The sequence below is a fragment of the Amblyraja radiata genome, chromosome 10, assembly GCF_010909765.2.
Source record: "Amblyraja radiata isolate CabotCenter1 chromosome 10, sAmbRad1.1.pri, whole genome shotgun sequence".
Classification (NCBI taxonomy): Eukaryota; Metazoa; Chordata; class Chondrichthyes; order Rajiformes; family Rajidae; genus Amblyraja; species Amblyraja radiata.
The window spans coordinates 18,911,876-18,933,466 of NC_045965.1; the positions used below are offsets into that span (position 1 = coordinate 18,911,876).

A 21,591-nucleotide genomic window follows, 5' to 3' on the forward strand; every position below is an offset into this window, starting at 1 on the left:
GTCTGAATATGGCATGACTGAAAGATTCTATAGCCTTTCAAAATAAAGGAAAAGCTGGGTCCAAATCAAGCTCATCCAATAACAGGTTATTACTTATCTCTGGAGCGTCAGCTATTTTTTTCAATCTTGGCTTCTTTATGGCCTTGAAAGAGCACATGTTATTATGCAGGCTTCCATCTTAATGTCTATATTAAAAAGACAACCTGTCCTCCATATTGTGTTCCATATAATTTGTTCCATAACATTCAGACTTGGCACCGAGCCATTTTTTTGTTCTACTAGACCATGCTTTTGTAGAAGAACGACTCCATTTTGTAAACCACACTAGATTTGACCACCAGCTCCTTCACGACTAGTGATATTTTAAATGTTGTTTTCATTGGAGCAGCTTCATAAGATAGTGTAGCATATCCCCAACCACAATGATTTATTTAGATGGTCTATATGCATTATCATCATTGTGGTGAGGCAAAAAGATGACCTCGCCTTTCTATTCTTGATGTGGGCATCATGAAACAAGATTTTTTAAAATAATCTTCTTTAATGATTGATGAAATGGAGTCAATGCTGTGGCAACAGAAGGTGGAAATCTGAAGTATTGGATTGGATCATAGTATTGGATCATACCTAGAAATATTAAGAACTCGATAACCATTACAATTATTTTAAGTTTGAGGTTCATTTGATGTTCTCTTGAACTGGCAGCAGACCATTTTCATCAATTTTTGGGGATATAAATCATTGATTTATTTCTGTACAAAGGCATACTTACTTTTTCAAATTTGACATTATGTTAATTATGTCTTTGAAACATTCTAGCCAAAGATTTCTGTCCTCTGTGGTGACTGCAGTTAGCACGTCATGCTAATTGCACACACATGCTCTCACCTAGTCACCTTGAATATTTTGGTGATTAATTTTCCAGCATAGAGGAACATTGTACAAAAGTACAACCATTTCTGAGTAGTCAGATAGTATTGACTTTCTCCATCTGAATGAAGGCATTGGCGTGACATTGGTCAGTCTTAGTATTGTGGCATATACATTTTGAGATGCAAGTAGAAGACCTTTCTATTAGGACTATTTTATAAACTATACGGAGCTGGATTGTCTTATCACCCTTGATGACTATGATGGCCGTGGCACATTTCACAAAATGAATGAACAAAACCCATGAAGGTTATATTCAAGGGCAATCCAGCACTGTGGAATGTATGCAAATCCCAATAATGTGGACAATGAACAACCTCCTCCACCCATATCTCAAGATTCATTTGCCCATTATCTAGGCCTTTACTAAGTTTGACCAGTCAAGAGTTTCAACAAATTATATTGGCATGAGATGTAATATGTAAATGCAAGAGAGATACTGTAATACCCAGTCAGATTTTAAATATATCTGAATATTGTTTCAGGAGCTCCTTTAAACATAGTTGTGATATTTAGGCTAAATATGTTTTTCCAATCCAACTGCAACTTCAGTCATTCTGTCCTAAGCTGAGAAAAACAGGGACTAAAATTGGTAGCTTTCCTTTTGCCTGCTATGAAGGACTATATGTTCTATTTGTCCTAATGTCCTCAACTTTAGTGTGATTCATGGGGTGGGGGTTGAATTATTAAACTTTTTTTCACGTTCCATGATGGGGTAGTCAATGGTTGTGTCAATTTCATATCATTGTCTTGTTGTTTACCTTTAATTTTGAAATAGCTGCTTTTACGTTGCCACTAGTGATGTTATAGTGATGTAGATACTATTTAAAATAATTTTACTGCATTACGAATCCTCCGCAGTCTTGGTAAACTTTCTGTGGTTTTCCTCACTAATTATTACCCTTCCATCCGGTCACTGCTTGACTGTCACCACTTTGGTTTCCATTGCTATATTTACCCCTCCGTACAGAGGATATGATTCTTTACGTTATGCAAGTGAAACATCTTACTACTTTGACCTGATATACTTGTGCTGAAGGATCCCAGTTGCAACAGAAGCAGAGTTATTCACCAGACCCAATTATCAGGCAATTTACACAAGTTCAATGAGGGAATTTTAATGTTGCTTCTACTGTTGCTCCATTACCTTTTTGAGCCAGCTGAAATTCTCTTTTGTTTCTAGAAACTATTACTAAAGATTACTAAAGACCTTGCATTCCTATTTGAACATTAGGTCCAGTTTGTTCAGTATCTTAAACTGAGTAGGCTCAGTATGCTGAGTATATTCCACACACAAGTGCTGCCACATTTTTTAGAATGTCTGTATTATCACAAACCGTCTTTATAATACTCTAACCGTGGGTTTTAAACTTACAGCTTTCCACAATTTCCAGTGCTGGGCTGAATTGATTTTGCAGCGATTGTTACCCTTTCTTCAGTTAAGATTGCCTATATTGCATACTTTATCTACTAACAAGTTCAATGTGCTGCATTTCATTTGGCTCACTTAAAATATTTTTGCTCTTTTGGTCATTCTTCCAAAAAACAATTTCATCTGTTTCCTACCAAAATTGTAGTGGATCTTGTATTTATTACATACTAACGAGGTTTCCAATAAAACCAGTCATGGAGGTGTGAACTATCAGGTTGTACTGTTTTCCACTTTAACAGTTGACTGGCTTGTGTTATTTGTAAAACATTTAAAAAGCACTTTTTTTTTTGTATTCAAGTCTATATCTCAGATTTGTTGTAATCTGTCATGGATGTTTCATGCTCACTCTACCAACACAGACCTTTAGTTACTTGACATCTTTGAGGACTTTTTAACTTTTGCTCTTCCACCCTGTTTGCTGGTGTTGAGTACTCAATAAGTTCTTAACCTCTAATCAAGTTGACTGCAGAGATTCCAGATTAGTACTTGTGAGACGTGTTTAAACAAGGAGTTTTTCAAATGATTTCCTCAGACTCTGCTTGTGCACAGAACTACGCATAGTGCAATAGATGAGAAACATTGTCACATATAGTGACAAACCGCAAAAGTTGAACATTTTGCTGTATTGTTGGTGAGTTCAGTGAGATAGCCAGGGCAGCCTTTCCATAAGTAACATGGTATAATGGTTATAACTTGGCTAGAGAAAAATTTGGTGTAAAAATAACATGGTACATTGAACATTCCCATGCACTCAGCGAAGAGCCACTTGCAAAGTAAGAGTAACTCTGAGTGACTACTACAATATTATTTTCAAATCAAGTCGAGTTTACCGTTACATGCACAAGTACTTCAAAGTGTGTGCAGGTCTTCAGCAGATAATGGATTTACCTTGAGAGACACATGAGATGTAACACAATGTATGAATGTTGATCAAGGCTAAAGGAAATAAGATGACTTACTAGAAACAAGGAATGGCAGATGCTGGTTTACAAGAAATACACAAAGTGATGCAGTAACTCAGCGAGAACGTGGAGAGGTGTTATAGGTCTGGACCCTTCGTCAGGCTGATTGTGGTGGGGGCGAGGGGGAGGAAGAAAGCTGGAAGTGAGGTAGGAACAGGACATAGACTGGCAAGTGATAGGTAGATACAATAGAGGTATATGTCACAAACTAAAGAGCATAGTTTTAAAGGCCGATAGCTATGATAGTAACATTTAAGAAGCTATTAAATAGGCATGTGGAAATGCAGAGAATAGCAGAATATGGATCACGTGCAGGCATATTAATTTAACTTGACATATCTGTACTGCTCTATATTTAAGTGTTCAAAATGAACTTATAGAGGTGTATGAGGGGAAGAAATAGGGTGAATGTGCAGTCTTTTACCCAGAGCAGGGGAATCAAGACCAGCGGACAAAGAGGAGCAAGAATGTAGTTGAGGCAGGTACAATGACAACATTTAAAGGACACATTGATAATAAAAATTTACGTGCCAAATGTGGGCAAATGTGACCAGTTTAGATGGGGCATCTTGGTAGGCATGAATGAGTTGGGCCGAGAGGCCTGTTTCATGCTCTGTAACTCTATATCCTGTATAGGGGAAAAGAGCTATACTTATCATTTTTAACATTCTTAGGTCTGGATATCAACAATATTAATACAACAGAAAACTAATTGTGTGAAAGCATGGAAAGATGATCTTTCATCCACTGTGATATGACTGTTCAATAAAAAATGCTTTAGTGTTGAAGATGCAATTCCCCGCTTCTAGTCCTTCACTGCATGCTTTGAATGCACCATTTGGTTCTAAAAGCTCAGCATGATATACACTTAGTGCTTTTAACACAAAGTGGTTGATTAGTGACGCTTGCTTGCACAATCAATGTACCCATTCACATTTGGCACATCTTAACAATTTAACACCAATAAGGAAATGATCCATTAATGTTCAGCAAGTCGCCAATAGAATGGTTATTACAGCGTATTGCATGAAGTTGCAGAATGTATTTGTTAAAAGGCTATCATTGCTGCCCTGGAAAGTGGATGAAGAGCAAAGGAAGAGTGATTATTATAACATGAGAATTAAATAAACTGGTTCCTTAAGAGGTGAATGAATCCCTACTTTATGGAAATCCCTCTGCTTGACTCTTTTACAGTTTACCTAATAGTATTGACACCAATAGCATAAAGTGACCTCAATTAGCTTCACCATTGGATAAGTATAATATTTGAAAGCTGTTCATTCTGCATCTTAGGTGCAACTTGTTTGTTTCAAACTCTATTTTTGCCCTTAAGTGATCCTCTCTGTCTCCTTGAATGAATGCTAAATAATTGTTTTCTTTTTTCCTCACCCAACTGACATTCCCTCCGCTGAAAACCACTCCTGTAGACATGACCTTCTCAGGAACCAGCCCAGGTGTGTCTTCACATTTAGAACAAGCTGACGGTGCATCTCAACCACAGAATACTCTTCAGCGCCAGTTGAATGCTGCCAACAATCTGCAGGAGAACTTGACACCCTCCAATGTTTCTAGTATTGCACTCTGGGGAGCAGCTGATCAATCAGTGAGAATGAGTACAGTGGGCGATGTCTCCTCTGGATCATCGGGGTACCAGTCGGGGGTAAACATGGCAGGTAAGAAACATCTTTGGCTCTGGTAACTGAAAATAATCTGCACGGGCTGCAAGATAATGGTTGCCAGCAAGAAAATGATCAAAGTAAGAGCTGCATTGATCACAATAAAATTCATTACTGCTTTTCTAAATTGTAAATTTGTCCATTTGATTGTGTTGAAAGTGGTAATACCTGTGACTGCAAGCACTGCAGGAGAGATAAAGAAATAAATAAATCAGCATTAAAACAAAACAAAGTTGGTGATGATGGTAAGGAATGATGCTTGACTTCATGGGTCATGAACTCCAAACCCCAGCTATTAAAACCAGGAAAGCCAAACTGCTGATTGATGAGTTTATTTCTCACTCACTGCCCTGTAAGTTTAGAAAGTCAGCTTTATTTAAAATGATCAATGATCCTAATCAGAAAACCGTTATTCAAATCTCCAGTTTGAATGATTTGCACCATAAAGGGAACATTTCTTTACATTGTTCCCGTGTTTTCATTGACTCAACTACCTAAGAAAAAGAAAATACTTCTATTTATTGCCTGCAGTAGATTTTGCTGTCCTGAACCTGTTGATAAGTCCGTGTCATTAAATTGCATGTGTTTTCTTTAATTGGAATAATGTCAGAGAAAATGACATCAAACTATATTTTGTACAAAATCTGAGGGAAATCTCCACTCAGAAACTCGATTGTACTGAATGTGTTTTTCTATCACTTTCCTCAACCCATTCTTCCCACTGTCCATCCATTTCCCCAGTCAGCATCCATACACCCACCTACATCCTGTCACACTACAACTGGAGTAAAGGCAAACATTTGATCCTGGATTAATGTTATGTACTGTATGTGTTTAATGCAAAAGATCACATATCACTGGTTGAAGATACAAAGTGATTTTTTTTATAGTATCATGGTCAATATACTAATTTTCTTGCCAACAACAATAAACAAATTAATCATTTATTGGCAGTTTGCAGGATCTTACTGTGTTCAAATTGATGTTTCTGTGTTTCAATAATTAGGATTTTTTAAATGTTCTATATCCATCTTTCTGGTGTCTACAGTGGTCGATATTGGTTAAGCTCATCAGGTTTGATGTTAAATCATATTGACTATTCAATTTTGTTTTATTCCACCATGTACTTGACAAATCTTTGAATGGCCTATAGCAAGAAATCTGCTCTATTTTTCCTAATTTTCTTGTATCTATTGTTATGTACAATGTGGAGGTTTGCAAAATTATATAAACTAATTGGATAGCTATATCTGCTGTTACTGCTCCAAGGACGATGGGAAGATCCCCCCTTTTTAATCTATTGTCTTATTATGAGAAGTGTTACCTTTATACAAAGGTGATTTAAGATTAAATGAGGGAATGATGTCCTGTGTGTAAGTCCCTTCATTGCCTCTCCTACATCATTAACCTTTTCATTGTTTAAACCTATTTTAATGTATTGTTAGCAGTCAGGTCCTTACCTATTCAGCCCTGCTTTCTTGAATTTATTAAACTGTTTCCACCCACTCTTCTGTTATGTGGCAACTATTTTGTTACATCAATTTGAATGCCTTATATGACTTGCTATGTTAAATCTCTCATGAGTGTGCATTATTGTCACGATCATAAGTATTAAAATATTAATAGCTTTGTACATAAAAACTACAGAGTAAAGTTAGACAACTGTTAGTCTCAACAAAAAAACAATTAAAACATGCAGAGTAAATTGGTAGCACATGATCCTTTATGTTAGAAAGTAGTTTTGAATAGGAAGCTTCTTGCTGGGCATTCTTCAGTGTTTAATGAGTTCAGGAATAATGGGGATAGGAAAAGAAAAGTTATTAAGATTAAATTTGATCCAATCATTCTTAATTTTTACATAAAACCATGCAAATATTATAAAATGTGTTTTAATGTAGTGGAACTATTTTATCATAACTGCCTACACATTTTCACGCAGGTACAGAGTTGTTAGAGGAACATTTTCGCGAAATTCGCACCATGCGTCAGCGTCTGGAGGAATCCATCCGTGCCAATGACCGACTCCGGGAGCAGCTTAAAATGCGCCTGGCAACTGCAGCCAAAGAGAACGGTGAGACACTCTCAGCATCCAGGTTTTGTTAGTTGTGTTCTTGATGTTGAGAGGAAATGCTGAAATCTAGCAACAGGATTGATGAAATATGTGAGACAACAGTACTACCATGCTGCGTAGGGCGGAACTGCAGATGCTGGTTTAAACCGAAGATAGAAACAAAAGGCTAGAGTAACTCAGCAGGGCAGACAGCATCTCTGGAGAAACGGCATAGGTGACTTTTCAGGTAGAGATCCTACTTCAGACTGAGTCGGGAAAAAACTACCAGCTCCAAGGATGATCTCCCCTTTTTAATCTATTGTCTTATTATGAGAAGTAGTACCTATCCTTTACTTAATATTTATAATGTGGATAAGTTGGGAGATTTAGCAAAGTACTTCACAAGAGTTATTTCACAAACAATGTGTGAGACGCCCCAATGTACATGCTACTTGATTGTAACCAAAGCAACCAGGAAGAAGCAAAGCTAGAGTACATCAGCTGAAAGAACCACATGTAATTCTTAATTTTCAGATCTCCTCCAGGAGATAAGTTCATAGATCTCACACGAGAATAGCACAAACAGCGATCAAAAGGACCAGAAACTGGACTTGATGGAGTTGGTTTGTCATGTTTAGTATTGGATGAACTGTTATTCTTCACAGAAAAATATTGGTAAGACAAGAGTCTTCAATTCCCACTCTATGCATTTATTACAGCCACAAAACAACTCCCCCCACCCATTGTCTTCGACTAAACTGAAGTGCCCGTAATGTTCTCTGTTCGACTTTGAACTTGAATTCTCATCTCTTTCCACATTTTGTAACTTCACTTGTTTCTGTCCCTTAATATATTCCATGATCTTCCCCCACAATTTCAAAATGTCATTATCAGCTCATTTAAAACTCTGTTGCCATATCTTATTAAATCCGGCACTATATTATATTAATCTATTACACGTTTCCTCATTTACATGCATGGTCTTCTGGTTTCACATCCCACAAATTTTACATATATTCAAACTTAAATACTTTTTTTTGTTTTACTTTTTTATCGTTTCATCTTTTTACCAGAATGCTGCCCGGATTTTTAGTTTCATCATTTTAGCAGAATGCTGCCCGGATTGACTACAAAGAGAGGTTGGACAAACTTGGATAGTTTTCCCTCAAGGGGAGACCTGACAGAAGTGTGTCAAATTATGAGAGGCATAGATACGATAGACACTCATAACCTTATCCCAGGATGAAAAGATCAAAGATTAGAGGGCATAACTTTAAAATGCGAACAGCAAATTTTAAAGGTGACGTGTGGGGCAAGTATTTTTACACAGAGAATAGTTGTTACCTGGTACTCACTGCCAGGAGTGTTGGTGCAGACAGGTACAATCATGGCACTTAAGAGGCTTTTACATAGGCAGATGGATATGCAGGGCATGAAGTGATATGGATCACATGCAGACAGGTGAAATTAGTTTTATCTTGGTATCATGCTCGGCGCAGACATTGTGGGCCAATGGGGTTGTCCCTGTGCTGTAAATGTATACATTCTACATTCTATGTTCTATCCCTGTAACTTCCACTATACCTGCAATTTTATTTTCTCTCCCCACCCCTCACCCCAAATTGGATGACTAACAGTGGATATGTGGGTGATCCCACTTTGCTCTGCACACATCTTTTATTTACCAGCTACCTAGGCTCGTGGCTTTGAAATTCCTTGCTGCATATCTCCACTGCCCTTTACCCTTTCTAATCTCTTTAAATCCTACCTGTCTGTCAAAGCTTTTGATCATTCATTTCTTGTTCAATGGTTTGATAATTTTCCTTGTGAATTTTCCTGACATGGGCATTCATATGTATAAATGTGTCATGTTGTATTGCAAGGTAAATTCCTGTTCTTTGCTTCTATCTCTCTCTTGTTTTAACCTCTGACACAGTGAATTCATAATTTGCACGTTTCAGTGTAAAATAAATATGTACAGCAATAGGTCCTCAGTGCCTCAAGGTTGATAATTGGTATTGATTAAGAGGCTACTTATTTCAGATGCAGATAAACTCAATTCATTGATGAAGATCTTTCACTTCTGATATTTTCCGTATCTTATCTGGTCCCCTCTTATTTTCTTGTAGCTGTTGCACCCACTAACATCTATATCCAAGGATTAGAAACAATGACTCAGTCGTCAGACGAGAACAAAATGCTAAAGGGCCTGTCCCACTTGGGAAACCTAATCCGCAAGTTTTGGCGAGTTTGCCCTCGACTCATACTCGCAGCATTACAGAAAGTGCGACAGATAATGTTTACCATTTTGTCTTCCTTCGTTCACTAAGTTAAAACATAACACATATGTGGATTTATTTTAAGCATTCATAAGAAAAATGGGCAGATTCCCATTTTAACAAATCAATGAAAGATACAAGTTTGATGAATGAAGAAACTGGGAGATAATGGTTGTCAGTTTGTCCTAAGTAATATGATCTGGATGTTGGGCAAGATTTTCCTAATAACCCTTACCTGTCATGCTATTATTTTGATGCTTTTCTGTATTTCAATAATTTATTGACTGTTAAATGCGCTGCTGCTGATTGTGCCGTATTGTACGTTGTAAAACTACATCTGTTTTCTTTATTTCTTGCCATTTTAAGAAGTGAAAGAAAATTGTGCCATCTGTCTTTTAAGAATGAAGACAGATGGCATATTTGGAAAGAGAAACAATTAATATTTCAGTTTTGGTAACCTTCATCTAACTTGCTGATTATTTCCAGCATTACATATTTTTTTATTTCCAGATTTCCAGTTTTGTTTAATTTTCGATTTTAGGAAGTTGTTACCCGATCCTCCACAGACAACAGTGTGATTACAAACACTAAACCTCCCTTACTCTTAAGGAAACTGGATAACTTCCGAATGATCAAATTTGTCAGTTTGTGGAGCTACTGCCTCCAGCACAGACCTTGACACGAGACGTTGAGCAGCTTCTTCTCAGCTCCACCAGCATTGACCTGCACTGCTTAGATAGTTTGAACAATTGAATCAACATAGTACACCATTTTAGCAACTAAACAAACTGAATTCCATAATAGGATAGCTTAATGTATTATATACCTTTCCAGCTCTCCACCTACTTCTTTTCTTTTCAGAAGATAGACACAAAGTGCTGGATTAACTCAGCAGGTCAGGCAACATCTCTAAAAAGGATGGGTGAAGTTTCGGATCGGGACCCTTCTTCAGACTCAAGAAACGAGTCTGAAGAAGAGTCCTGACCTGAAACATCGCCCATCCTTTTTCTCCAGAGATGCTGCCTGACCTGCTGAGTTACTCCAGCACTTTGTGTCTATCTCCAGTATATAACCATATAACAATTACAGCACGGAAACAGGCCATCTCGGCCCTACAAGTCCGTGCCGAACACTTATTTTCCCCTAGTCCCATCTACTTGCACTCAGACCATAACCTTCCATTCCCTTCCCATCCATATACCTATCCAATTTATTTTTAAATGATAAAATCGAACCTGCCTCCACCACTTCCACTGGAAGCTCATTCCACACAGCTACCACTCTCTGAGTAAAGAAGTTCCCCCTCATGTTACCCCTAAACTTCTGTCCTTTAATTCTGAAGTCATGTCCTCTTGTTTGAATCTTCCCTACTCTCAATGGGAAAAGCTTATCCACGTCAACTCTGTCTATCCCTCTCATCATTTTAAAGACCTCTATCAAGTCCCCCCTTAACCTTCTGCGCTCCAAAGAATAAAGACCTAACTTATTCAACCTTTCTCTGTAACTTAGTTGCTGAAACCAGGCAACATTCTAGTAAATCTCCTCTGTACTCTCTATTTTGTTGACATCCTTCCTATAATTGGGCGACCAAAATTGTACACCATACTTCAGAATTGGTCTCACCAATGCCAGTCTCACCAATTGGTCTCACCAATATACCAGCATCTTAAGTTCCTTTCCAGATGCTCTTTCCTTTCCAGCATCTCTTAAAAGCTTAATTAATTTACCAATCATTTGGTCACACCTAATCTGTTTTTCATCGGCTCGGTATTTGTTTGTGCTGTTGGAATGCAAAATACACCAGGTGTTGGAAATCTGAAATAAGAAACCGAAAATGCCGGAAATACTCTGCTGATTGGGAAAATCCTGTGGAGCGAGAAACAGTGTTCCTGATGAAAGGTGATTAATCAGGAAACATTTAATTCAGGTCCTTCTCCACAAATGTTGCCTCACCTGCTGAGTATTTCCAGATTTTCTGTTTTTATTTTGCTTTTCTTGTGCCTTTTTATGAATCTTGTTGGAATGCACTTCCTCCCCTTACTCCATCAAAGTAAGCCTTTTTAAAATTATTTTATGAAGGTAACATTTATTTTAACTAAAACATTTAAATAAAAGTTTAGCTACTAAAGATAATTATGTTTGTTCTGAAATGTGTTTTATTTGATCTCTGTAGAACAAGCTAAAGAGGTGGAACAAATGCGAGAGACCCTTTTAAACTCCAGGACTAGATACAAGCACTTAGAGACTGAGCTGAATCACTGGAGGGAAGAGAACAAAATGTTGCAAGCTGATATCCGGGAAAGGGAGCAGGAAACACTGCAACTGAGGGAGGAGCAGCAATGCAGCCAAAGCAAAAACAACAGGTGCTGACACGGATGTCGCGTTATGCTGTTCTGATGTATTGACAGGCTAAAGTTGTTCATTCATCATCCCAAATGACTAGATAATGTGGACCTGGGTTCACTGGAGCATCTATTCGAACAAAATGAGTTGCTCAGTAAATATTTAACATATTTATATATTTGGCTTTGGGCTTGGTTTTCTCAGTTGAGCGCTTATCCTGGTGTTATAGCACGTACTTTGTGTATGAATTGTAATTATATGCAAAGACTGGCTTCAGCTGTATAGAATATTACAGATAGATGACGCAATTATAAAACTCATTTCATCCCGGGAAAATGGATTTCAATTCTGCAGTGATTGTTGTGAATACCCTTGCAGCAAAGGTTGAGGGTCCGATTATATGGGCCGATTCAGCTTAATATCTTCTTGTATGACAATCCCACCAGCCCAGGGATAAATTCAGTTTGCAAGTAAAATCTACCTAAGATTGGGAAACCAGACTTGAAAACAATATTTAAAATAATGTCTCACCAGGGCAAGACATTCCTACTCTTGTACTCAAATCCTCTTGTGAAAAGGCCAGATACCAAAGATAGACACAAATTGCTGGAGTAACTCAGCAGGACAGGTAGCATCTCTGGAGAGAAGGAATGGGTGACGTTTCAGGTCTAAACTTCAGTCTGAAGAAAGGTCTCGATCCGAAATGTCACCCATTCCTTCTCTCCAGAGATGCTGCCTGTCCCACTGAGTTACTCCAGCATTTTGTGTCTATCTTCGGTTTAAACCGGCATCTGCAGTTCCTTCCTACACCCAAGGCCAGATACTAGTTGTTTGTTATACCTGGATGTTAAATGTAAGTATGCCAGGTGTAAGGCTATCTAGGTCTTTCCAAATGATTTAAACATTTCACCCTCAGCATCGAAACATTGCCTCTACATTTCTATGTTTTCGACCAAAAATGCATGACCTCACATTGTTCCACCTTACATTCTATCTACCTAGTCCTCACCCAACTAGTTGACCCCCTTGAAGCCTCACCTATCTCACAGTTAAAGGAACTAAAGATCAAATCTGCTAATCTTTTTTTGTTTTACATATCAATAGAAGCTCCTACAATCTCTTTTTTAATGTTTCTCACTCATCACTTGTGTATTATACTTTCCTTTACCTGATCAATGCCTTGATCCTAATAACTGAATTTTAAAATGTTCCCAATCCTCAGGCCTACTGTTTTGTTTTGGAAACATTATATACTTTTATTTTAATCTAATACGATAGACCACCTTTCATTTATTTTGGCAAAAAAGGTTTTAAATTCAGCTCACCAGGACATTGCTCCTGATCCAAATCAAATGAGCCCATCTCAATGGAACTGCTCCCATTATTCCTATTGCTCATGAACTGAAACTAATTTTTATGGTTCCAATCTTTGAGCCATGCTTTCAGCTCTTAGATATGATTTACCCTTTGAAATGGCTCAGTTAGTGTTCAGATATGGATATGCTTTTTAATTTGGATCCTATGTGTTTGTATTAACACTCCAGAGAAAACAATCAAGTTGTCCAAACGTTCCTTATAGTTATTACCATCTGGAAAATCTCTTCTACACGCTCTTCAAAGTTACTACATCCTCCCTATATAATAGTTTGACCACAACTGCATACAATACCCCAAATGTAGCCAAACTAAAGTTTTATAAAGCTGCTACATCACTTCTTAGACTCAGTGCCCTGACTGCTAAAGGCAAACATAGGTGGGTGAGTCCTTCTGCATATCTACTTGTGTTGCTACTTTCAGAGGGCTCTGGACTTGCATCCAAAATCTGTACATCAATGCTGTTCAGGGACTTGCCATTAACTGTATACTTTTTCCTTGCATTTGACTTCCTAAAGTGCAACACTTCACACTTGTCCAGATTATACTTCATCTGTCATTTTCTTCCCATTTTTGTTACTGATCTGTATCACGCTAAATCCTTGGACCACCTTCTTGATTGTCTGCAAATCCACTAATCTTCAGCAGAATCTTGCTTATTGTCGCTTCTATTGTCCCTTCTATGTCCCCAAATAGAGCCTTTCAGTGCTAACTGCTGTAAGAATATGTAATTGTGGATTTATTATATATCACATGGTGGTATTCCAAGATGGGCTGCATCATACGACTCAGAATGGTAGTATGACATTGCATCATTAGAGCCACTTAAGTGGCAGTGTTTCCATCATATTTGCCTCATTGACAATTTGAGGTTATCAATGTTGTGAAAGGGATGCTCAATGAAGAGCCAGATGTCACAGGCTGAATAGGTAATTTATTTAAACATAGGAAGGGAATGTTCCGCTTTGCCTGTAGAAACTAGGAACTGCAGATGCCGGTTTACAAAAGAAGACACAAGGGGCTGGAGTACGACACCTATCCATGTTCTCCACAGATGCTGCATGACCCACTGAGTTACTCCGGCACTTTGTGTCTTTATTTCTTTTTGCTTTTCAAATAAATTAAGAATATGATTAGAAATAAAATAAGACCAGCAGAAACCATCCCCTGTCTGAAAGTCAACATTTGTACTCCTTGTTCTTTCATGTTTGCTATCTCCATCTGTACAGGCTGCTGCAGGAGCTGACTATGGTTCAACAGCAGCTGAAAGAAAGCCACCAGCTGACTCAGTCCCTCAAGTCAGAGATTGAAGTGTATGAGAAGATGTATGAAAAAAAGAAAACTTTCCCAGGTAGGAACTGCTCCATCCCAATGTTATGAAAGACCTTATGTTTATTTCTTGAGTTCTATCTGTATTTTAATCTATCCTGAAAAAAACTATAATGGAGATAATTCTGAATTCCTCAAAGCAGTTTTGGAAATTGTGGATATAAATTTATTTTGGCTAATAACGCTAATCTGGCAATGTATTGAACATCTAGCTTGATAATTAACTCAATTGATGTCATTTGAATACGGTATCAGGTGGGATGTATAGAGCATATTGTGCTTCCATCTAATATATTTCTGTCACTGTGTTATGTGTAACCACTGGGTTTATATTGTTAATTGATACTTTCAAGAGAGAGCTAGATAGGGCTCTTAACGATAGCGGAGTCAGGGGATATGGGGAGAAGGCAAGAACGGGGTACTGATTGGGGATGATCAGCCATGATCACATTGAATGGCGGTGCTGGCTCGAAGGGCCGAATGGCCTACTCCTGCACCTATTGTCTATTGTCTATAAATTTATTATATTAAACTGATAGATGTTTATGTCTTGCAAACATCAATATGCTCCGTGTACTCAATTGAGTACAGGATATAAACAATTATTTTCAGATTTCTATCAGCAGCATATTTTTTTAGGGTTGCTCTGTTAGATTTTTTTACACTCCAGTCCAAAATGACATTCATTAAAACTGAACCAAAGAAATATATGAAAATGTAAATAGACACAAATTGCTGGAGTAGTTCCAGCAGGCAGGCAGCATCTCAGGAGAGAAGGAATGGAGGGATGAAAGATGGAGAGATGAAAATGTAAATGCAGAAAATACCCATCCAGGCTGGCAAGATCACCGTGTGTACAGAGTCCGCACACCGTTCTCTAAGATTGCACACAGTTCCTCGGGGTTCCCTGGCTTCTTTCCCCAGACCAAAGCAACACTGGTAGGTAAATTATCTCTTAATACCCAACAGTTGCAAAATATTGTTTCACCTTCAAGAACAAATATGAGGCTTCCACTAAGTGCTGGCGTTTTTAAACTGCACTCACGTCCTTGCAGAAACCTTCATGACATCCCTGTCACACCTTGCTTTATACTTGGAAGGCCTCTGGCCTGTTAGAGCAGAGAATATGTTCTACCACACCTGTAAATGTTCCTATGATCTCCTTCTTACCATCATTGCAGGATCTATTCATTCAGCAGCAATAGTGGCCTAAAGCTGAAAGAATGTTTTCAGAAATCAGACTTCAAGTCTAAATGTCAGTGCCTGAACAACCGATAATAAATAGATCAATAGAGAATAGCTGATATGAACTTGTGGTATTACATTGTTCTTCTCAATTGAAGATCTTAATTTTTATAGGGCTTTCGCAAGCAGCATTGAGACCTTACATGCTGTTTTACTGTCCTTATCATGAACAAAAGCATTCTCTTGGCCAAGATGTAGAGAAGTAAATCAGGTGTAAGTTCACAAGTTTTAAAAGTAACCATGTTTTTCCCCATCTCAGTTTATCCTGGAAGTGTTCAGCCCCATGCCTTGGACATCAGCAACTTCCTGATGGAAATCAGAGGCCTTCGGATTCAGCTGGAACACAGTATCCACACCAATAGCTGCCTACGGAGGCAGCTGAAGGAACAGATGGATGAACACCGACCAGCTAGCCTCAACATCAACCATTTGACCCCATCAGCCAGTGAACATAGCATCAGTAAACAGCTCTTCCAGGGTGAGAGTAGCAGAAATACAGAAGGGTTTTCCCATTCCAAATTCCTCCATATCTAAAATCCTTTTAAATTGGGTGTCAGTCTGTTCATTTTCCAATTTATGTTTGCAATTCATCACAAAGATATAAAATAGTCTGTACTTAACACTATTGCGTTCTAAGGAACGTAAGGCCTATTGCGAAGAACACATTTGTGAAGCTGATACTCTTAGTATGTTTGCCTTCCTTAGGAAAATCAAATAGCAAATTTTTAATTAGTCTAGTTATGGTTTATGGGGCCTTATTTGTTTGCAGGTGAGAAATGCTAAACAAATCTTATGATTTGATGCTTCACTATCTCAGCATCATTGTTTTAAGGTAATTCATAAGGAAATTTCTTCTTAATTGATAAATAATGTAGGGTTATTGGTGATACTATTCTGGAAAAATTAGTTTCATGTCTTTTCAGATGTTAACTTTGTAATGCATTTTGCAGATTGTGTTCCTTCACCACCTGTTCGAGACACTGGTTTGTTTTCACCTTTCCAAATAAACCCCAAGGCAGCATCCTCTGTGGCAGATTTTAACATGGAAGACACATCACAGCGGAATGGTAGGTTTATAGCATTGTCTGTAACTTCTTTGATATCCTTAATGTGCGTTTAGTTTAGTTTATTGTCACGTGTACCCAGGTACAATGAAAAGCTTTTGTTGCGTGCTAACCAGTCAGCGGAAAGACAATTGAGCCATTCACAGTCTACAGATACATGATAAAGTGAATAATGTTTAGTGCAAGATAAAGCCAATAATGTCTGATCATAGATAGTCTGATCAAGAGAAAACAACGAGATCCAGAAGAAGTCACAACAACCAAATTGTAGTTCAACAACACACATCTACTCCCTACATCCAGTAATTTTTTCCCTGAAGCAATTTTGCTCTGGAATGTCCTCCCACAATCCTCTGTTGACATCACCACCTACACAACCTTCAAGAGCTCCATCCAGGCCCCACTGACTGCACAGCCCCCGCTAGACCAGACCCACTCTCGTCAACTTCCAGTATAGTTCCTGGTGGACTCTTCGGGAGTGATGACCACAAGGTACAAGTTTGAGGGTCTCCAATGAGGTAAATAGTTCAGGACAGCTCTCTATAGTAGGATGTTTCAGTTACCTGATAAATGCTGGGAAGAAACTGTCGTTGAATGTGGAGGTGTGCATTTTCACACTTCTATATCTTTTGCCTGATGCGGGAGGGAAGAGGGAGTGGCCAGGGTGCGACTCATCCTTGATTATGCTAGTGGCCTTGCCAAGGCAACGTGAGGTGTCAATGGAAGGGAGGTTGGTTTGTGTGAAGGTCTGAGCTGTATCCACAATTCTCTGCATATAACTTCTCTGTCACCGTACCTATTTAATACACTTATTCTTGTCCAATAATTGCATATTTAATAGTGATCTATATATGTGATGAATCTGGCACTTTAGATATTGGTGCTGTATCTGTTGTAAATCTATCCCATTGGTTTTAGTTTTACTCGGGTAACTTGATACCTTGGTCAGAAATTAGTTGTCATGATTTTTGTTCACACGGCACGTAGTAAGTGTAAAACGACAAACGATATAAGATAAAGTTCTAAGGAATGACTGGCCAAGTGGAAAGAGTAGCAGACAAGGGGTAATTCTGGAGGCAAAGATTAGATTCACCTTGAGTATGGAGAAGATCATGGATAATCCAGGAATAACTTCTAAATTGGGCTAAAACCAGCTTTTTCAGGCTGATAGATATGATATAACCAATGTGAACTAGAAACTGTGCTCAAAGGTCAATCAGTGTCAGAGCATTTAGAGGCAGTCAAATAGGAGGTCATGTTCAGACCAAACATGTTTCCATAAAAAGAAAAGGTGAACTTCCAAATCAGCACCACCGTGAATGTTGTGAAGCTGAAAGGGAGGCTTTTGAAAAAATAAAGACGGGTAAAATCAAGGAAAACCCCAGAATGCGTAATAAACTTCTGAAGGGAAGAGATGACAAAGGGAGGAGTTGGGCATAAAAGATATCAAAATGACAGTCAGAGTTTGAGTTGCAATACCTCACAGACGAAACATAGACATATTAAGGAGGGAAAATAATAAATACAGAGAAATGTCTTGGAAATAATAAATACAGAGAAAGGATACGTTAACCGGTCAATGTTTTTTAAAAGTGAATAGTTTGCCTGGATAAAATGCTCAAAAGAAATAAGGCAGGAAATTGTGCTGCGTTGCCTATCATTCATCAATGTTCATCCACAATGCCAGAGGACTGGACGACTGCTGATGTGAGAATGTTGTTGAAAATAAGAGGATTTCAGTATAGGAATAAAGAGGTTCTTCTGCAGTTGTATAGGGCTCTGGTGAGACCACATCTGGAGTATTGTGTACAGTTTTGGAATTCTAATTTGAGGAAGGACATCCTTGTGATTGAGGCAGTGCAGCGTAGGTTCACGAGATTGATCCCTGGGATGGCGGCGGGACTGTCATATGAGGAAATATTGAAAAGACTAGGCTTGTATTCACTGGAGTTTAGAAGGATGAGGAGGGTGGATCTTATAGAAACATATAAACTTATAAAAGGACTGGACAAGCTAGATGCAGGAAAAATGTTCCCAATGTTGGGTGAGTCCAGAACCAGGGGCCACAATCTTAGAATAAAGGGGAAGCCATTTAAGACTGACGTGAGAAAAAACGTTTTCACCGAGAGAGTTGTGAATTTGTGGAATTCCCTGCCACAGAGGGCAGTGGAGGCCAAGTCACTGGATGAATTCAAGAGAGAGTTAGATAGAGCTCTAGGGGCTAGTGGAATCAATGGCTATGGGGAGGAGGCAGGCACGGGTTATTGATTGGGGACGATCAGCCATGATCACAATGAATGGCGGTGCTGGCTCGAATGGCTGAATGGCCTCATCCTGCACCTATTTTCAATGTTTCTATGTAAAAATAAAGGGATAAACTAAGTAACTGCATGGCAGTCAGTATAACAGTGGTGCTGGATGAACAGTTGAAAAAATGTGATGAGAGATGGCATTTAGATAGATACGGGTTAATCATTAACCATTTTATTTTTTTAACAGGTTTAACATTTAAGGAAAATGTTAAAATGGAGATGATTAGTAAATCTCTATTGTGGAGATGTTGGCTAAGGTCGCCCCAATTTGGAAACACGGTTAGCTACAAGAATAAAATATTGTAGATTTACTGATCATCTCTACTCTAACATATTTTAGCACTTGTTAAAAAATAAAATGATTCAGTGCTGTCTGTAAAAAGTTGCTGCTGCTTTTCTAGTACAACATTAGTGGAGTTTAGCCCCAAAAGCATTAACAACATCCAATGCCATAAGACATTACAGACTCATAGGGAGGTGAATGTTGCACTTCCTACCAATATCCTACCCTTGTTATCTGTGAAGACAGGAATATTGATAGTCCACTAAAGATTCAAAATTCTTCTATATATAACTTTAAATGACTTGGTTACAATCCAGATGACATTTCTCTGTTGTCTAGTGGATGTAAATAGTTACCAAAGTGGATTGCAGAATTATTTTTCCTTGGTGTTTGATGTGCTTTTTACATTCTTTTTTATTTTAGATGGTTATCTCAGTGATTCCATGAGCCAGATCTCCTGTTCCCTGACAGACGATGAGCTTCCGGAGAGTTTCTTCGCTAAGAAAAATGGATTTCATGTGATTGGACATATTGATGACTACAATGCCTTGCAACAGCAGATTATGGAGGGCCGAATGTTGGTTCAAAGGATGGAATCTATTGTCCAATCCTGTGTTAATGCTGCCTTTCTTGAAATTGATGGATCCAAGGTAACAGTGGGAAAACAAGAAATCACTTTAGCACATTGCTGTCCAATGTCGTTTTCTCCAGAGATGCTACCTGACCCGCTGAGTTAATCCAGTACTTTGTGTCTATTTTTGGTACAACCAAGCATCTGCAGTTCCTTCCTACACAATTTTTGATCAATAGATGGGACTCCCAAGGCATCAATGCATTGGGGACATTTGAATAAAACATTTTAATTGAAATCTGCATTACTATACTTGCCTCATCTGTGAAGATTATTTCATATGTCCATAATTAATAAAAAATGTAGCCTAATAAGGTGCTATATTGGAATTTTGATGGATCTGCAAACCTATATTTTTAAGGTAGAGATAGATAGATTTTTAAGGTAGAGATAGATAGATAGAAGGCAGGAGAATTAGATTAAAAGGGAAAGATAGTTCAGCCATGATTAAAGGATGGAGTGGACTTGATGGGCCGAATGGCCTAATTCTGCTCCTATCACTTATGAACACTAAAAAAAAATTCTGCCATGCAATTAAACCTTTGTAGAGAAGCTGGCAATACTTTGGTTGGGCACAAAACTGGCAATTATGTGAAGTAGACTAAAGGGCCTGTCCTACTTGAGCGTAATTTGCACGTCATTTACACTACATCATTTACGCGTCGTGACGCGCACGTGATTAGCGCATGGCATGCATTACGCGCGCATGGTGCGTGGTGACGTAGGCAGTTGCGTGCGGCGCCCCAGCATTTTGGGATTCACAAAATCTTTGCGCGCCACCTGCGTGATGTGCAAATGACTCCCAAGTGGGACAGGCCCTTAAGAGGATTTGCTACTTCCCAGAGCTTCATTCTTCCTGTCCTTCAGGAAGGAAGAACATCAAATAGTGCCTTGCACGTTTGTATAACCCAGTCGTGTACCACTTTTTAATGTTCCTATAATTTTATAAGGAAAGGGTTTAAATGTAAGGTCTGGTTGTAATTTAGAACAAATTTACATGTAGGAAAAGGAAAGCTCAAAATGTTCTCCTTTATTTGTGGATTTACCTGTGTAGGATTTAGATCATCAGACGGTCAAGCAACTCTTCTCCAATACCAATACTCTGCGCCAGATCTTGGATGAAACCTGCTCATTGCTAAAAATGTTCTGGAGAACTGCTCTGCCAAATCCAAATGGTGATGTGCTGAACAATCAAAAGGTAAGGTCCTCTAACAAGCCTGATACAAATATTATACGGTAGAACAAATAATATTATAACATAGTGAAGTTAAAGTTACTTTATTCCTTTATCATATGTGCAGCCTCCTAAAATGTTTTTTGTGTTCCACAATATCAGATGTTTTTGTTTCAATTGGCGTTCTTCATCCTCCATTTGAAGATGAATTAAACTGTTAAAAAGATAAATAATGCTAATATCTGAAGCATTGCTGAGCTTATCAGACCTGATGTGATCTAGTTATTTCATTTTACAATGTTTTGTTTGCCCCGCTATACTGCTCAGTAGCACATTCCAACATTAGTGACACAACGAATAAAACAACTGCAACACTCCTGCTGGTCCTTTGCAACTTTCTAGCAGAGCCTAGTCTCCAAAACATTAAAGACTTCCAACTCAAAAAGTGTGACAATCTTGTTGTGAGGTAGAGATTGCACTTCGTCCTAAGATCCCAGCCTTTTTCCA

At 38.3% G+C, this 21,591-nt stretch overlaps 1 protein-coding gene across 9 annotated transcripts in view; it reads left to right on the forward strand.

The window, feature by feature from the left end:
• Positions 1-21,591, forward strand: part of LOC116977628 (phosphodiesterase 4D interacting protein) — a 375,033-nt gene that overhangs the window by 344,511 nt on the left and 8,931 nt on the right. For all 9 annotated transcript variants that reach the window (XM_033028241.1, XM_033028242.1, XM_033028235.1 and 6 more), the window contains 8 exons: positions 4,752-4,997; positions 6,940-7,071; positions 11,503-11,692; positions 14,276-14,397; positions 15,880-16,098; positions 16,571-16,687; positions 19,703-19,929; positions 20,965-21,108. In XM_033028241.1, the coding sequence (XP_032884132.1) occupies positions 4,752-4,997; positions 6,940-7,071; positions 11,503-11,692; positions 14,276-14,397; positions 15,880-16,098; positions 16,571-16,687; positions 19,703-19,929; positions 20,965-21,108 (1,397 nt within the window). The remainder of the gene's footprint in view (positions 1-4,751; positions 4,998-6,939; positions 7,072-11,502; positions 11,693-14,275; positions 14,398-15,879; positions 16,099-16,570; positions 16,688-19,702; positions 19,930-20,964; positions 21,109-21,591) is intronic.